This window comes from Aulonocara sp. 'chitande type north' Nkhata Bay, linkage group LG7 (genome assembly GCF_057382095.1).
Source record: "Aulonocara sp. 'chitande type north' Nkhata Bay isolate Kocher_YH1m ecotype deep benthic linkage group LG7, A_spYH_male_GT1.1, whole genome shotgun sequence".
Classification (NCBI taxonomy): domain Eukaryota; kingdom Metazoa; phylum Chordata; class Actinopteri; order Cichliformes; family Cichlidae; genus Aulonocara; species Aulonocara sp. 'chitande type north' Nkhata Bay.
This window is the reverse complement of record NC_141350.1, coordinates 31,713,643-31,732,096: the sequence shown is the minus strand read 5'-3', so window position 1 is coordinate 31,732,096 and position 18,454 is coordinate 31,713,643. Positions and strand designations below refer to the sequence as shown.

The 18,454-nt window shown below is 39.4% G+C and overlaps 1 protein-coding gene across 1 annotated transcript in view; it reads right to left on the bottom strand.

The window, feature by feature from the left end:
* The window catches only part of dcc (DCC netrin 1 receptor), a 375,235-nt gene that overhangs the window by 175,687 nt on the left and 181,094 nt on the right, over nucleotides 1-18,454 (bottom strand). Inside the window, exons 6-7 of the mRNA XM_086300044.1 lie at nucleotides 17,504-17,658; nucleotides 15,861-15,981 (exon numbers count right to left, since the gene is read on the bottom strand). Coding sequence (XP_086156170.1) covers nucleotides 15,861-15,981; nucleotides 17,504-17,658 — 276 coding nt within the window. The remainder of the gene's footprint in view (nucleotides 1-15,860; nucleotides 15,982-17,503; nucleotides 17,659-18,454) is intronic.

Here is an 18,454-nt window from a genome sequence, read left to right as displayed (position 1 = left end):
GCAATCACTTTCGCAGAATGATGAAGCCAGCAGTGATACAAATAGCTTTAGTATGAATCACAAAGGCTGTTCCGATCCCCCGTCTATCTCTCTATGTGTCTCTTTCCATATCAAACAGGTATTACTGAGCAGAATTTCATTAAATCTCTAGTCCCCCGGTGCTTTGAAGCCCTTTCTGGGCGTCGCCAGGTCGCCTCTCACTGCTGGCTGTGGATTGGAATGACACTCAGCAGACAGATAGCTGCCGTGTCTCAGGTTGTTTTGTTGTGAAGGTGTTGTTTTTAGAGCTGGAACCAATTCTGCCTGTCACTTAAAAAAAGGGAGGAAATGGAAAAGAAAAGAAGAGAATAAGAAGAATGAGGAAAAGATGGAAGGAAGAAGGACAGAAGGAAAATGACCAAGGAGAGGAGGTGGATGAGCAGGTGGAAAAGACGAGGATTCTCAGGAGGAGGAGAGGAGGGTCTATGCATGGGAGTAAGATGACATGAAGATAATCAAGAAGGAGGAGAGGATGGTGATGGAGGGTCAGGAAGAAAATTGTATTTGTAGAATAAAAGTTGCCCAGGAATCAGTAAAGTATTCTGAAAAATAAAAACTTACTCTATGCAGATTTATTATTAGTTTGATTGACGCAATCCAATTATAAACTTAAAAAAAGGACAATGATAGGGTTCCAGTTCATTTAAACACCACTTATTTAGCATTTCTAAATAAAAGTATGAATAAGTGCTTTTCCATTGAAAAATACTTTGGAAGCTGTGTACAATGCAGATAAAAGGAACGTAAAACGTAGAAAATGCTTAAACGTTTAAGTATTATATGTTACAACAACAACTACTTTCAACAACAGTATGGATGCATTTAGCAGTTTAAGGTATAGTTTCAAAATCACGATTTAAAGAATTTCTGCTCTTTCTTCATTTGTATTATTGAGCTCAGTCTGGACGGTTATCCAGTCCAGACTGGAGGCTGATTCAACACACAGACTTTATACTTTGTGGAATATGAAGATAAGGATTTTCTTCCTATTAAAAAACAAAAAACAGGGCCACATGCAAAGGTTTGTTTTTTTTTCAAGACAATCAGTCCAACAGTCATTCCTAGGACAGACAGACACACACACACACACACACACACACACACACACACACACACACACACACACACACACACAGAGGCACTTTTTTCTTCTGCTCTAAGGGGAACACTTAATATGTATCTCTACCTGTCTCTCACACATCGTCTCTCATCTGTTCCTAACAGGCTAGAGGATGGAAGAGGAAAGAAAGCTACAGTCACCATAGCAACAGACATCACCGCCCTATACACACCCTCCTACACACACGAGTTGTAGCGTGGGGGTGGAGTGTTGGCACGTGTGTGTGGGGGGAGAGAGAGAGCAGAGGTGATGGAGTAAAAGCATTTCTCTGTGTGTGTGTAACAAAGTGTGTGTGTGTCTGTGTTGTGTGATGGGTTTGCTAAGGTCACACGTTCAGTGTGGAATACAAATCTGTCATGGCTGACACACTTCCTCCTCTCCCTCTCACTCGCTCTGCCCTTCGCTTGACCCTACCTTTTCTTAATCTCTCCTTTTTCTTCCTCTCTTCCCCTCTCTCCTTCCATCCCTCCCTCCCTCTCTCTTTTTCTCTCACACCAGCTGATTGAATTTCATCTCTTATCCCCTCACTTTTTTGAATTCCCATTTCTCCTTCCTCCTCCACTCTTTCCATTCATCTCGATCCTCTCTTTCTACCTCTTTTCCACCAGCCACCTGGATACAATCTGGGATGGCTTTTTCCTCTCTAGCGCGATCTTTCCACTTGCAGAAAAAGCAAAAGGTTACAAAGGGAACCCATTGATTTTAGCCCGCGTTGGCTCAAATATGGCAAAAAAGAAAATTGCATATTTAGAAGCCTTTGCAGGCCCTGCTCCACACAGCTGTTACTGAGCCATTTTTGTTTTGAATGACATTTAAAAAGCTGATGTTTTAGGGTCTCTGTTAAAGAGAGTTTATGGAAAGTTACTTGAGATTAGATGTAATAGTATTTTTCTAGTGTAGTCTGACTTAATCTGAGTGTATGGCATATCATCTCAGACCTGACTGAGATATGATTGAAAAGGATTCTTGATCATCTGCACGTGAACAGCTGCCGTTGAAGCTCCAGCTGCTGACAACATCGACAAAAGCAGGCAAATCTTCTGCTTCACATTTCTTGTTTGTTAATCACGTTGCTTGTACTGTGTTCAGCTCCAATCTCACCCTTCCCCTGACGTCAGCCTGACCTTACCCTTACTGTAAACTCACTCTAACATTAACCTAAACAAAAGCAACCCTTCACACTGACCTTAATCTTACACTATTGTAAAAGGGGATTAACAAGTCAACTGCAGGTTTAATCCTGGATAAATCGACGTGATAACACATACCGGACACTTAACCTGCTCTGACAAAGGTTATGTTTGAGTTGTGCAGGTACAAAACCACCAAGAACTGATCAATTACTACTCCAGACAGTCACAATGCCTGGGAAATCCCTTGGCTCTCAGTGGGCAGATAGTAGTATGTCTATATTTAAAATGTGCTTTTCTCTGACAAGCGTTAATAAGAAAAAAGATTATTAACAACAAACGTAACTGTTACCATTTCCCTAATGCTCCAAAGAATTTTAAAGATTTTTTTTTTTGCTTTCTATTTTTTAAATTTGCTCTCAGAAATTTTTCTTTTTTTCCCCTTTTTTGCACTTCTCCAAAATACTGGGTTTAGTGGTTTTATGATTTGGGTTGCTGCCTGTTATGTTTTAGACCTCAGAGGGATAAATATTGGGTAATGTATCTGTAACAGAAGGACCCAACGCACACAGTGTTGCCAGACAGGTGACTGTTTATTCACGCTGTCTCTTCAGTCCCTCTGCGGGTGCAGCTTTTCTGCTGCCTTACTTTAGTTCAGCACAGCACAGCTCTCTTGTCAGGCCCTGGTGTCCTACTGAAACAGGGAAGGCATGATTAGATGATGCAGATGTGCTTTGCTGGTCAACCTCCCCTGACACCACACCCTGAACCCACTGCTCCACCCCTCCCTGGCAGCTGAGCTACAAACCACACCTCACCACAGTATTATCCTGGAACTATATAGTATTTTTTCTATTAAACATCGAGTCACAGACATTGGTTTTTTGCTAAAAGCTGTGTTTCTTTCTATTTGTTCGTAGCTTTTCCAGATGAAAAGCAAACTGTTTTACCAATAAGTTGTTCAGTTTCCAGTAGACCTGTCCATATATGTCATGTTCAGTGTTGGGTAAGTTACTTTAAAACAGTAACTTAGTTACATTACTAGTTACTTCTCTCAAAAGTAACTCAGTTACTTCAAGTTACTCGTTACTTTCAAAGTAACTAGTTACTAGGGAAAGTAACTTTGGTTTTACTCAGAATTCTCTTGTTAATGTGTTTCTTCCATAACTTTGCCAGTCTTCTAGCTTGCTTACTTGCCACAAGTGCACTGTGCCACCTACCAATAGAAAGGAAAAGATATTGTGCATATTTCCACGAGAGAAATCCCACGCCTGGACCGTCATTGACTGCTGCCATGATTCTAGCCAACGTCACAGCGTCATGTGCGCCTTTTACATCCAACACAAAAACTGCAGTCGTGGTGCTTTCAATTGTACTCAGAACTCGGAAATTCTGCCTTCTGAATAGGAAGATGTAGGTAACACCAGACTGCAGATGAGCTGCATACAGGGCTGGACTGGGACAGAAAATTGTCCCGGGCATTTTGACCATTATAGGAAAAATCATAAAGCCTTTGAATGAAAATAAACACTGCTGTGACAGTGATGTTCACTGTTTTGATGGTATATATGCATCAATCTATCAATCGTTTGTTGTAAGATTCAGATAATTATTTTTTAAAAGCTAGACATTTTAAATGAGAATAAGAAAGAAAAGTATTTCTTTGTGCCCCCCTCTCCCTGTTAATGCCCTACCTGGCCCCCTGGCAACACTTTGCTAGACCCGCCCCTGCACAGTTACCAGCTGTCAGTAGAAAAGGATCCTGGTGTTATTTGTCTCTCAGAAACAGTTCATAACTTCCCTTCAACTCATTCCTGTCACCTAAAAGGTAAACCTGTTTCTCCATCACCTGTTCAGCTCTGATGATTCAGTAAGGACATCTCCTGGTTTCATCTTCATGTTTCCCTCTCACCAGATAACCAAACCATATCATGACCAGCAGGTTTACAGCTGTGGCTCCAGCAAACATCAGCTGATACTAGAAATTAATATTAAATAAATTTTAACAGCTGATCAAGCTTAAAGTGCTGCTGTTGTTTAGTGCGACATCCGCTGGTTTCCTCTTTCGGCGCAAAGTGAGCGATAAACAAACAAGAGAGCCGATCAGCTGATCATTGATCAGGTTCATGATTGAAGTAGAAACGGGAGAGGGAGGGGGGAGAATGAAAGAAGAAGAGGCAGCTGTGCAGCAAAGACACAGAATAACTCCAGCTTTGTGCCTTTTCCATTGTAGCTGAATTACGGGACAAACTGTTCCTTTTCACCTCAATAAGAAACGTTTAATATTTTCTCTGAATACCAGACGGAACGGTTGGCAACTCTAATAACTTATGAACAAAATAAAGTTCAATATCATTAACTTCATAGCACCACCCAGCTGTATAGAAACTCCATCATGCTAGCTAGCATGCAGTACGGAAAAAGTCAGAATAACGAAAATAAACTCCACCTAAACTTGGTTCATATCTGACCCAGAGAGACTGCAGGTCATAACTTCTTACCTGAAGTTCAGTTCACACTTGGACCGGCGGCCGCCTCGGGTCTCTTTTCCTTCTGTGTCCCTTTTCCTTCATCCACCTGCTGGCTTCCACCATTTGCTAATGTTACTGAATCTGTGGAAGCTCCGCGATAGCCACCACACGAAGTAACGAGTAACGACCCTATCTAAATCCCAGTAACGACTAACGCGTTCCTGATTTTGGCATAATAACTAATTACCATGCTCGTTACCACAATAATAACGTTGTTACTGTAACGCGTTACTTAATAACGCGTTAGTCCCAACACTGGTCATGTTCTACAAATACCTAGGAAATTATGTGAGCTGATAGCCAGCGACAGTGAAGGCAGACAAGGACAAGATATCCTGCATATGCTGAACTTCACAATAAATATTACTGAAATTAACTTTACCCAAATTCTGACTGTAGCCAACTTGAAAATGATGTCTCTTAATTCCAACCATAACCTTAGCAAAACACAGAGATCCCAAAGAAGAAGACACAATGCCAAGCTGTATCAGGGTTGTTACAGGTGAACAGTCAGAGTATTTTCATCTGAGACTTGATTTATTATCTTTTTTTTTCTCAACAGTTTCTTCTCTTTTTTTGTAAGTGGCTGAGAAGCAAACAAATCAGCTAACCAGTGGTAAAGACCAAGTGGTCAGCTGTTATGTAGCAAATCAGGGCAATCAAACAACTTGGTAAAACAAATAAAGACCTAATGAGAGCGATTTGGTGTCAGGATTTATGGCAAAGAGAAAACAGTCTGAGCAAACATGAAGGTATACGAAATTGAAAAACAGCAGACTACAAGCTAAATGAAAAACAACTGAGTTACTTAAAGAGTAAAAAAAGTCATAGAGCAGGAAAAGATAAAAAGAAGGGAGACAATTAAAGAACAAAAGAAGCAATTAAAAAGAAAAGAAGGGGACCAATTACGTGTTGTGAGGATAGCAGACAGCAGGGACATATGAAATAAAAGGAGCCAATAACAATTGAAAATGAAAGGGAAGTAGGCAAACACGAGGAAACAATGAAAAGTGTGTGCTGTCATCCTGACCTTCAAGCTGTAATAACATACATTTGCGATGCAGAGCAGAGTCTAGTGTTTTACCCACTTTAGAGGACATAATGACATTTTTTCCCAAAGACTTATCTGAACCTAAATTTTACTTTTTGAGAGAGAGAGAGAGAGAGAGAGAGAGAGAGAGAGATAGATAGATAGATAGATAGATAGATAGATAGATAGATATTTCACAATAAATTACAGAGCAAATTCCAGCAACCTTTTGCTAATGGTTGGGAAATATGCATCTTTCTCTATTAAATTGGTTGCTGACTGGTGCCTTGGGACTGTTTGACTAAAAGTAAATTTAAATTAAACCTTAAAACTTTTAATGGACTTTTTGTCCCTCTATAAAATGTGGTTCCCAGCAATGCAAATCTTTTAACGTTTTGTGCTCACAATGTTGATAATGTATGAACACACACACACACACACACACACACACACACACACACACACACACACACACACACACACAGTACTTGCATCTCTTGTACTTATTTTGTGGGAACTCATCTGTTCCCAGAAGAGAGGTAGGGCCCCACCATGTCACATGTTAAAGAGATTTATGGCCCAAAATAAGAATGCACACAGTCACAGAAGCTGCATTCAACTGGAATCTGTGACAAATTTCAATAATTAACGACTAATGAAAGAGCAGATGACTGTGTGTATGTGAAAGAAAATGTTGAAACAGTTTAACATCTTTTCTTTCTTGCCCTGAACTTTATAATACTGGTAAATTTCTGCATGTGGAAACAAAAGAAGGGAGATGTTAAAAAGAGGGGTGAAGGATGGCTGGACTGACATGGAAAATAAACTGTGGATTATGGAAGAATTAAACTGTCCAACAAGAGATTCTGACAGAGAGGAGAGGAAAGGTGAATGGATAGGTGTGAATAATTACAAGAAAATGAGAGAGGACAAAGTAATAAAAGAGACTGGTGGGATAAAGACATGATTGGACTGCAGTTTAGATCCTGATCCAGAGTTTAGATTGCATCCACACCAGGATTTAACTGAGACTGTACTGCAGAGAGGGGTAAGAGAGGACTGAGGAGACTGTAAAACAGAGACCGGGAGAAAAGTGTGATATCTTTTTTGTCTTTTCTACTCATGTATGAAGCCATTATCATACACACCAAATAAAGAATTCACACCATCAACCTCTGTCGACCCCTATTTGTCTCTCTCAGATATTCCCACTGATTGCCGGCATATATTAACACAAAAATAAAGTGCACTAAAAAAAAAATCTAGAGAATAATAGGATTTTATGTCATTTTCTCAAGAAGGACACTTGATATTTTAGATAGAAATGATTGTGGTTGAATACGTAATGAGATTTTTAACTACTTTATATATTTTCAAGGTGGCATAAAAACTGCAGCAGCACTTGTGAGAAAAAGTTAGGTTTATGTTCATTATGTTAAGTTTCCCACTAGATTGGTGGTGTTTATGGCAGTTTACCATTAAGCTGCATTGTTGTGCATAATAGGTCACATATGTCATGTATGATTGAGAAACACACTGACATATTGAATTGTCTGTAAGTTTAGTGAAGAAAAGAGTCGATTTTACACAATAAAGGAGCTAGTTGACTGACCAGCAAGTCACAATCAGAAACATTATAAAAGATGGACACGCTAATGTGTCTACCCATTGGTTTGTGAACTTCTATTTTGAAGCTTCAAGAAACATGTTTTTGCCATTGCCACCTGGAAGCTACGGGGATCTTTTGCACTGTCTGTTGTCACCATTATCTATTAAATATCTACAGGACAAGCTTGACCCTATAGATGGCTAGCTAGTGCAGTCATATAGCATCATATAGTCAAGGTTGGTATCATACAATTCAATATCATCTGGTGGGAAGCAACCTGTCCCCAAACAGTTATGGTAAGATTGAGACTGACTGCAGTCATTCTCAGATAGACTGGAAAAGGTTTGTAAATAATGAGGACTGCAGGTTGCCAACATGTTACAATCAATGGACTTTTTGCCACCTGCTCATATTACAGTTATATTCCTATATTAAAGCAAGCTAGGCAAGGGCCTATATCGTGTTGCAGTTAGAGCACCATCCTGGCTAGCACTAGCTAAGATTAGCAAAAAGACGGATATCTTAAGGTTGTTTTTGATGCTCAAACAAAACAAAATTCCTTCCATGAATTGACTTATAAAGTTGCTGGTCACATTCCAGTTTGATGAAATTTCTAAACAACAGCTAGTTAAGTTTCCATATTAGGTAGTAACAAATGTGCTAATGAAAGGGTAAAATATCTTTTACTTAGTTATACTAAGAGTATGGAAAGCTGGCTCTTTATATTAATGCTGTGAAAGAGAAAAAATGAGAGGTTCAAATTGTGTCTTTATTCAGAGAGCATCACCACCTGCATTTATTCTGCATTAATGAAACCACTTAGCTGCACTACATGTGAGTGTGTGTTCTGGAATTTTCCTTGAGTGAACAACATATTTGCGTAAATGCACGCTGAGAGCAATTTTGAGTGTGTAAGAGAACAAAACCATTAGTGTGTGTGTGTGTGTGTGTGTGTGTGTGTGTGTGTGTGTGTGTGTGTGTGTGTGTGTGTGTCAGAGAAGAGTCACTCCAAGTATCAAGAGGCCTGGCATCGTCAAGGGTAACAAGGTGGTATGCTGACAATCACACCCGGCCCCATACACACACATACACACACACCCGCTGTGAGTTCTCTTGGGAATGTCTGATTGGCCGCTGTGAGCCTGCTGGGAAGCTTGGTTCCCGTGGCGATAGCAACCAAGTGATAACACCAACCATCTGACCCTGTTAATGTCTGAGTGTGTGTCGCCATCTGTGCTGCTGGCTTAGGGGAGAATCAACGCACCGAACAGTGATTAAAGTCAAGACAAAGAAAGAAAGAACAAAAGAAAGAAAAGAAGACAGAGCAGGTTAGATGAAGGCATACAGGTGACAGCGCAGGTAACAGGTGACGAGAAGTATTCACGTGTTTTGTCTTATGCTATTAATCTCAAAATATTTCAACCTGTTGGAGTCAATATAATATAAATGCTCTCTCCTGCTGAAGCACCTGTTAAAAACAAATATGTTTATTATTTTAAAAATACTAAATATATTTTGACCTACAAAGAAACTGATTTCTTTCCTGTGCAAAGCAGCAATTCACAAAGTAGGAAACAAATATACAATGTGCTGCTATTGGTTGTAATTCCAATATAAAGTGGAATTGTAAAGCGCTTTGAGGGTCTCAAAAAGCGCTATATGAATGCAATCCATTATTATTTAAACCAACTGTTAACTGTATATTTCTGTACATTTAAGTATTATTATTCATATTGCCGCATTCACTGACCTTGTTTATAGGTAATTTCATTGTTTGATCACATTAAAATGTACCTAATTTAATGTTTAAAAGCACTTGAAAAAGGCAAAATCCCATGTAAAATCAGGGCAACAAACTGTATTGTCATTACTGAAAATAACTGTATTTTCATGAGAAAGTTATTTTATGGTATTATTTTGGCGCCCCAGCTGCCAGAATGTTACTGTTTTTTTAGGATTTTTTTTACGGTGTAGCATTGGCTTTTCTCTGACCAAAGTCAAGAACTGGATGTCCAAACTTAAAGTGAATGAATGTGAAACCAAAAGAATGATAATGAAACACTTTCCCCCAGCACCAGCATACACAGCAAAATCTCCAGTGTTAAATTAACACTAGAGAGTGTCTATATGGGTCCACACCTCTGAGTGTTAAATACAACACTGTTGAGTGTTAAATTAACACTTTTGACAGTGTTATATGTTTAAAAGTAACCTAGTCAGTTTTGAAGATTAACAATGGCTAACACTGGGCAGTGCTGATTTTCTAACACTGGAATATTTCTAACATTTTGAGTTATTTTCCAGTGTTAGAAAATATTCATGTAGCTCCTTCCGCCAGGGTTACTTGCGTGGTAGCATTCCAACAACGCCCTGTTTTCGTCTCTTGCCCACCGATGCCTTCTTGTTCCAGTACACTGTAATCCCAAAAGTTATTTGCATTCAAATGGTTTAGCTATAATCACTGATGGTAATTAATTTTCTTTGTAAAACTAAAATCATATAACTGTGTCAGACAGAACTCATTGGTGGAAGCTTTTTGCACTTAACCTATATTGTTTTGCATGTGATGCACTAAAATGAATACATTTAACATGGTCCTTTCTATTTTAAGTGTATTCTAATAAATAGTTTAAGTTCAATTTTTTATAAGAGAATAAGTTTTAAACTCAACACTCAAATAATAAAAGTAAATTTGATGTTTACTGATCATGTTTAGTTGAAAGCACTTTCACTATTTTTAAGTTTTTGTTGCCCCTCCCATATTTTTCCCGGCACTGGAACCGAAGAGACGTCTGGACTTGTTTGTCAGGAAAAAATAAGAGAAATCGTTTTTGGTGGTTTTGCCTGGGATTGGACATGTTTGTTTCAGTCTACAGTCGATAGGGAGTACTTTTCCTCAAACCTCCACGCAAACTGGTGAGTTAAATCTTTATATTTCAACTTTAAGCAAAAATAGTTGCATGTTACATTACGCAAATGTGCACGCTAATTCAATCTACAGTGAACCCTCGTTTACCGCGGGGGTTACGTCCCAAAAACAACCCGCAATAAGTGAAATCCGCAAAGTAGTGAAAAGTATTTATTATAAATGTTTTAAGGCTGTAACCCTCACAGCCTTAACCCCTGCTCATGTGTAATGGTTCTAGCATCTTCCTCGTCCATCCAAACCGCGCGGTTCCATTGTGTGATGTGAGCACATCCAAACCGTGTTCAGGGTTAGCCCGGGTCCGGACTCCGGCCCCGGTCAGAGGAGGAGGACCAGAGCACGGCCGGACACCTCCAGCCGTTCACACGGACAAATAAACCTGTCATTATTTTCCGCACAGCCGCGCTCTGACGCTCAGCCCCTCGCTGAGGCTCGAGGGGCTGAACACCGCTCCTCTGCACCTGTACGGCCTCTCGTAAAGTTTACTTTATTAACATGTGCGCCGCTGCAGCGCCATACAGAGCTGAGCAGCGTCTCGTCCTCGGCCCTCGCTGCTCCGTGCGGTACATCGTACTGAACTCTGCAAACGGGACTCGTGTTTCAGAAAAACTCGTGTTTTTTTCCTCTCTCTGGACTTACTCTCCACCAACAGGTTAACTCACAGTTTTTTCCCCCCCTCTGTAGAATGCTGCTGATGGTGACCTTGAAATCCCAATAGGAATCATCTTCAATGGTGAAAACGGAAGTCTAGAGCAAGAACTGAACCCCTCCCAGCTGGGAATCCTTCTAGAGGGCAATGTGGTAATGGATTCCATCTGCAGTCTTCCTTTGGCAATGTGTCTCCTGTTTGGACTGACTTATGCACTCCACTTGGAGTACCCAAAGTGCATGAAGAATACATTCCTGTTTATCCAGCAGATTATGCTGAATCTGGGACGAAACGATCCTCCTCCAAAACTCCAAAGGCTAAAAAATGAGCTTTCAATGTGTGTATAGATACATTGAATGTTCACTCTTCATTGAGCAGCTTTTTCTCAAGTTCAGGAAGTCATTATTGTGTTTGTAATTGTCTTTTTTTGTTTTTAGTGGATGGCAAAACCAGGGCTTAAAGGAGTAGTTCACTGATTTTACATATGTTCTTACCTTAGCTTTGAAGAGTTGATGCATACCTGTCTTGTCTTTGTGCGAGAGAAAGGCTCTCCCATATATTCCAACTACCTCCACTTTTTGCTCCTTTTAGAAGCTACCGAGCTCCTCCACGTTTTCCCTATTTATGTAAAATTACATGAAAAGTTACACTATCTAAGTTTAGTTTCACTAAATTTAACGGATAGATTTTTTAAGCCGATAAAAAGGGGCACTATATTACAAGCGCGCAGTAACCCTAGTGCACTCTGGAGCATAGACTGAGTTACTGGGGGGATGAAGAAGTGCTCCTACAGTGTTATTACACCTTGTAATATAGAGTCCCTTCTTATCGGCTTAGAAAATCCACACGTTAAATTTAGTTAAACTAAACTTGGAGAGTGTCACTTTTTATGTAATTTTACATAAATAGGGAAAACGTGGAGGAGCTCGGTAGCTTCTAAAAGGAGCAAAAAGTGGAGGTATTTGGAATATATGGGAGAGGCTTTGCTCCATTTGCATGACTGAGGGCACGCACAAAGACAAGACTGGTACACATCAACTCGTCAAAGCTAAGGTAAGAACATATCTTATTATGTAAAATCAGTGAACTATTCCTTTAATTTCATTGTCTCGCTGGGGCCATTCCTTATTCCATAGTTTTTATTTTTACAAGTTAAAATATTTGTGAAAATAAGTTTTACTGTTACAACTTGTTACCCTGAATGTCGCACCAAAGTTCTTTACTTGTGATACACAGTTTTATCTGTTTAAAAGGATTGTTTTAAAGAAAATGTTTTATTGGAAGCCCAATTGTGCAAACAAAAAACTTACTGTTCAAAAAAACTAGGAAGTGGCTAGGAACAACTGAAATATTGTGTTTGTTTCTGAAAGAAATGTCTTCTTAGAAGCGCCATGTGTAAAAATTGGAATATTGTTCAAAGGAAAACAAAAGTCTTGTTTTGTTATAAATAAAGTTAAAAAAAAAAAAACACCTTAGTGGTCTTTGGTTTTGAGTGTGTTTGCCTTGACATATTAAGTTTTAGTAATAATAATACATTTAATTAAAAGACGCTTTTAATTAAACACTACGCAAAAAAGTGAGTTTTGTAATATTAGCACCACTTAAACAATTTAGTTTTTTCTATTAGTATTAAGTTAACTGTACTTAAACAAATTATTTTTGAAATATTGAATACTTAAACACTTTAGGTAGCGATGACTCAATATAGTAAATTGTGACAATTTTACTTTTAAGTTTACTTGACTAAATCAGTTAATTTTTTGTTTTGGGTTGATTACTCAAATCATTTGAAGGGAATCGGTTTCCTCAAACGATTTAAGTGTATTGAACTTATCCGGGTTTACAGTGTAGCCCACTTCTCGTCAGGGTGCCCTGGTTCCTCAATACCTGACGCGGACCTTGTTGATCCGGGCGATATATATATGTACACACACGTGTGTGTGTGTGTGTGTGTGTGTGTGTGTGTGTGTGTGTGTGTGTGTGTGCTGATGTTCATGTTATAATAGGCTATATATATTTTTGAAATCAGGGTTCTTTTTAAAAATATTTTCTTTCTGTCATTTCACAATAAAGCCTGGTGATGCTGACTTGCTTCACTGCAAGGCTTTTAATATAAAACAGATGAAGAAAGCCTGAAGTTCGTGTTGACAACAAAAAGCAGCTGTGGTGAGTTAAGTTTAAATGATAACAGAAGACTGGTTGTCTGTGCAGTAAATAAAGCTATGTGCTCCTCTGTGACTTGGAGACTAAAAATGCAATCTAAAAATAAAAAAAGATGATTATTTGCTGCTGGCAGCACATTTGTTCCACTCACATCACATGACTTCAGCTGAAGACTGCAGGCTGCAGACTGTGACCAGTAGCCTGCATCAGCTGTTTACACGAGCGCACATATCCGAGCTCCTGTAACAATTATCTCGCAACGAGCTTAGCTTCTCTAAAACATCTAGGTTTCAAATAAACAGATACTACACAGTCCAGGATCACAACCAGGATAATTCAGAGTGGTTATAGCCATACACATAAACAAACGCACACATCCACACATGCACACAGCTGCTGGTCCATTTAGATGCAAAATGATTCTATTGTGCTGACTCAGGTGTTCTGCAGAGTGGCTGAGCTGTTCACATCTCCCTATTACTGTGCATGTGTGTGTGTCTGTGGGTGTGTCAGATGGTAGCTTATGTCGCTCCACATGACTAACTGGATTTCAACACCAACACAAACAACAACACAACAAATAATGGCTTTGCCAAAATGGGCCAGCTCCTGCTGTTCTCTCAGCTGTGACTGTGATGTGATTACTGACAAAACCAAATGTAAGAACAGGCCACATCCACCGGGGACAGGGCCAAAGGATCGTTGCTCGAGCAGACCGCCCTGAAAGGGCCAGCCCTCTGTATGGTAAATAAAGTCTAATAAATGTGTATCCAGCATCAGTTAGGGTGGAGCAACTAAAAAATGAAAGGTGGAAAACTTGGGATGATCCAGTGGTTTGAGCGGTTGACCAGTAGGCTGCTGATTTGGGTCAGGTGGTCTTTGATATAGATTTTGTTTTGTGTTTTCAATGTTTTCACACCTGCTGCATTTAGTCTATTTAAATTGAACTCTGGTTCTTTCTGAACTGAGTATTTTCACTCCTATTTCAGCCTATTTATAGAAGAAATGACTGGGTTTGAATCAGAGTGAACACAGAAACTGTTCCAATGGTCATCAAACCACATCTGTATTGATATACACCAAGATGTCATGCAGCCCTAAAAGGATTTGTGTCTCCTCCCAAGAATGAATCAGGAGTCTTTCACTTGTCTAAACCTCTATAATACGAACAGTGGAGAAAGTTTACAAGACTGACTTGAACTGAAACATGAGCTCCTCAGGAAAAGCCCATTTTCCCATAGACTTCCATAGGACCATTGGAACCTCTCCAATGGCTTCACTTTTCAGAGCTAGAAAGTATGTTCATATTTTATACTGTCTTTATGTAGGGGTGGGCAATTAATTTTCCCAATGGGATACATGAGAACCTGGAACTGTTGTTAAGCTTATGAAGAGACAAGAGACAATTAATATCAAGTAGAATCGAGTTCAGTTTATTGTTGCGCCTCTCCAAAACAGTTCCAGTTTCTCATGTGGCCTCCTGAGAAAATTAATTGTCCATCGCTGGTCGGTAGCTATAACCAATCTCCTCTGGGAAGCAAGATGAAAATAATTATTGGCTAGAGTTAATATCCAATAAACAAAATGTAATGTCTTTAGACTGCTCATTCAAGGCTGCCCTTCTATAAACTAACACAAGAATATTACAGATACAATTTAACATTACAATGTGCATCTAATTAAACTGTTAATACACATTAGCACTCTCACTCTCAACACCCTACAGCCATTCAGAAAAAAAACAAAATCAACAAATTTAACAGCAAACACAGCAAACACATGTTAATTACCTACTGTTACATTAAATGTGTAGGCAAAGAAAGAAATAGGAGGAGCATCACTGTATGCATTACCAACACAAAAGCAGCTAAAAGAGTTACAGCAAGCCCTGATTTAATAGCTGCACACGCTCTACCTGTATCCAGCTTCTTTATACACCCTAACAGAACAGATACATCTTTGTAGGGTACCTCTGATCACACTGAGAGGGTCTGTATTAATGTATTTGGGATGGACTGAACCCAGAGCTTAAAGGGACCTAGCTCACACATTTAAAAAAAACCTGATATACATGGATGAACATGACTGATGTCGTGCAGGGTGTTTAAGTCATCTTGTTCTTTTTAGCAAAGTTAGCATAACTCATAGAGCTAAAATAAATCCATCAATAGGAAATATTTAACGTGGAAAAAATGTACCCATAAAGCAGACTGCAGAGAAACTGTTGGGCTTCAGAATATGAATTTCAGAATATTTGTCATTGCAAAATTACTGTAAGTCAACAAAAAGATTATTAATGCTTATTTACATATAAATATATATATTAATATTACTTTAACCAGGACTTCTGGTCAGGACTTTAGACCATTCCTCTGTAAACCCTAATAATGTTATAATTTATAATTATTGCTTCCCTCACATATAATTACAACTTAAATAACTCTAATCAGCGACATCTGCCAGTTAATTAGATAGACTACCACCACATGGGGGCAGAAATATGAACAAAAGTTTGAAACTGAAGAGGTAATGATAGAAATGAGGATGGCAGGTGATGACAGCTGGATGTTTAGGTTGTAACCAGCAGAGGGATATGACATGTGTAAGCTGTGTGTGTGTGTGTGTGTGTGTGTGTGTGTGTGTGTGTGTGTGTGTGTTCCTACCTGGCTCTCGGAGCAGCAGCTGAGCCATCGCCTGAGAGCTGCCGGCAGAGTTCTCCGCGATGCACTGATAAAATCCTTCATCTGATTTCACCAAGCCCAAAATCTGCAGGTTACTGCCGTCCTAAGACACAAGAAAGGCAACAACATGTCAGAAAATTAAGAGTCTGGCTAAGAGCTTTGTACAAGTGAAAAATATGTCAGTTACACCAAATCAAAAAGTGTGCATGAACAAAAATGTCTGCAGCAGAATATGTTGGATGACCCAGATTATTGGATTATTCAATTACAAGAGTCCATATTCTAGCTCTCTCTCTCTCTAACGCTCTCTCTAATTCTCAAATTCACTGATTTCACAGCTCCCTGCGGTTCTGTTATAACTGCATAATTTTTCACATTAAAAACATATACGGGAAAAAATGGTGTGTCTGTGCTGCTTTATTTATTTGTGTTTTTTTTAAAGATTCTGTTTATGTTTATTAAAATGCTTCTTTACTGGAAAATGGAATCACATGCATGTAGGCAAGGTGAAGACAAACTCAGCATCGGAATAAAGTGACTTTGAGTGTGGTGTGGTTGTTAGTGCCAGGTGGGCTGGTCTGAGTATTTTAGAAACTGCTGATCTGCTGGGATTCTTTCACACGCCCGTCTCTAGAGTTTATGGCATGGTCTGAAAAAGAGAAAATATCCAGCGAGCTGCAGATCTCTGGGCAAAAATGCCTTGCTGACTGAAGTCAGAGCACCGCAGCAAAACCCATCATCTGAAGGTTGCTTCCAGCAGGACAACACACCATGTCAGAATGCTCAAATCATTTCAAACTGGTTTCTTGATCATGACAGTGAGTTCTGTACTCAAACGATCTCCACAGTCACCAGATCTCAATCCAATACAGGACCTTTGGGAAGTGGTGGCATGAGAGACTTGCTTCATGGATGTGCAGTTGACAAATCTGCAGGAACTAGGTGATGCTGTCATGCTAATATGGACCAAAACCTCTGTTTCTAGCACCTTGGTAAATCTAAGAGACCAAAAATTTAAGCTTTTCTTAAGGCAAAAAACAGTACTAACAATATGTACCTAGTAAACTTGGAATACATGTGTATTACAGTTACAGTCTGTTTGCCCTTTTTTCAGATGGGTATTTTACACACAGTAACTACTGTAGGCTGGAAGCTATTGAATTAATACTGGTGAAAAGATAAAAGAGTTATAACGTGTAGTAACAGGTGACGCGTGTAAGGCTATGGTCTAAAATGTGAAACACAGGCTACTTTTTAATACTTTTATTTGCTACAGAACTCCATATGTGGTATTTCATAGCTGAGGTGGGCTTAGTTTACCTCTGTAGGTGTGTCCACATTTTTAGTAGTATTTATTTATTGTCATTGTCAAGAACAATGAAATTGCGTTTGGGGCTTCCATACAACCCAAAAAAAGAAGAAAATAATAAATACCCCTTAAAACCCAAGTGTACATATTTGTTGTATTGAAGTAACCCCAGACTGTGTGAAATAATACACAGTACCACCAAAAGTGCAAAAGTGTAGGAGCTCCGGGCCGCTGCGTCTGTGCGCGCCGCCATCTTGTACCTTGTACCGCCATTTTTCACAAGGACTGTATGTGTATACTTTTCTGAGTGACTCACCACTATCTGGAAGTAGTCACTCGGGATGACTTCCTCCCCGTTCTTCATCCAGCGGACGGTCGGCGGCGGGTTTCCTGTCACAGCACACTCCAGCTCGATGTCGGTTGACTCATAGGCGTACGTGTTGGTCGGGTAGTTGAGGAACTGAGGAGGCACTGCAGAAACATAGAGTGAAAACAGCACATATAAACACCTCTTCCTGCATGCTGGAGCATCTCTGCATCAATGCTACTGCTGCTCAGTCCGAGTGTTCACACACACCTTTACTTAGTTGCCTTTTGGGATTATGTTTCACATTAACAAGTTTCTATAACAGCCTCAGTTAATTACTGACTAATTAACAGAAATATAGCCTGAGCCATCAGCTTATTAGTAAAGCCCTAAATGTGTTTGATCTCATTAGCCTCAGTGGATCATCACACATTCATCTGCTCACAGACAGCTTCTGCTTAACTTAACATTTTCAGGTGTTAGTTGGAGGATGGCTGCAATTCTTGAGGTTTAACTAAGTGAACAAAGCAGCAGATTAATGTGGTAAATTCTTAGTTTCAAATCAAACAACAGAAAACATAGCAACTAGTTAACATAGTGAAGGAGTCAGAAACAAACATTACGGTGTTTCAGTACTTCCAACAAACAGACGCGAGCATTACTACACGAATCAATACTGCGTTGAGAAAATCAATTAGAACTTTTCCTGCATTAATGTGACATTAGCATGACCCTGGGGTGAGGTTAGCTGGCATTCTTTCCTGTTTTTTTGTGGTTTTCCTTCTCCAAAACAAAGACCAAAAGCTATTATAACAAGAAATATGGCTATAGGAATCAGACAGAGTACCCGAAGCAAGCAAAAACACAGTAAACAGTCTATAGAGGCGCTAAACTCATATACTGAGAGACTGGGAGTCACTGCCAATCGTTTAACACCACAACTTAACCCTTTTAATCGTA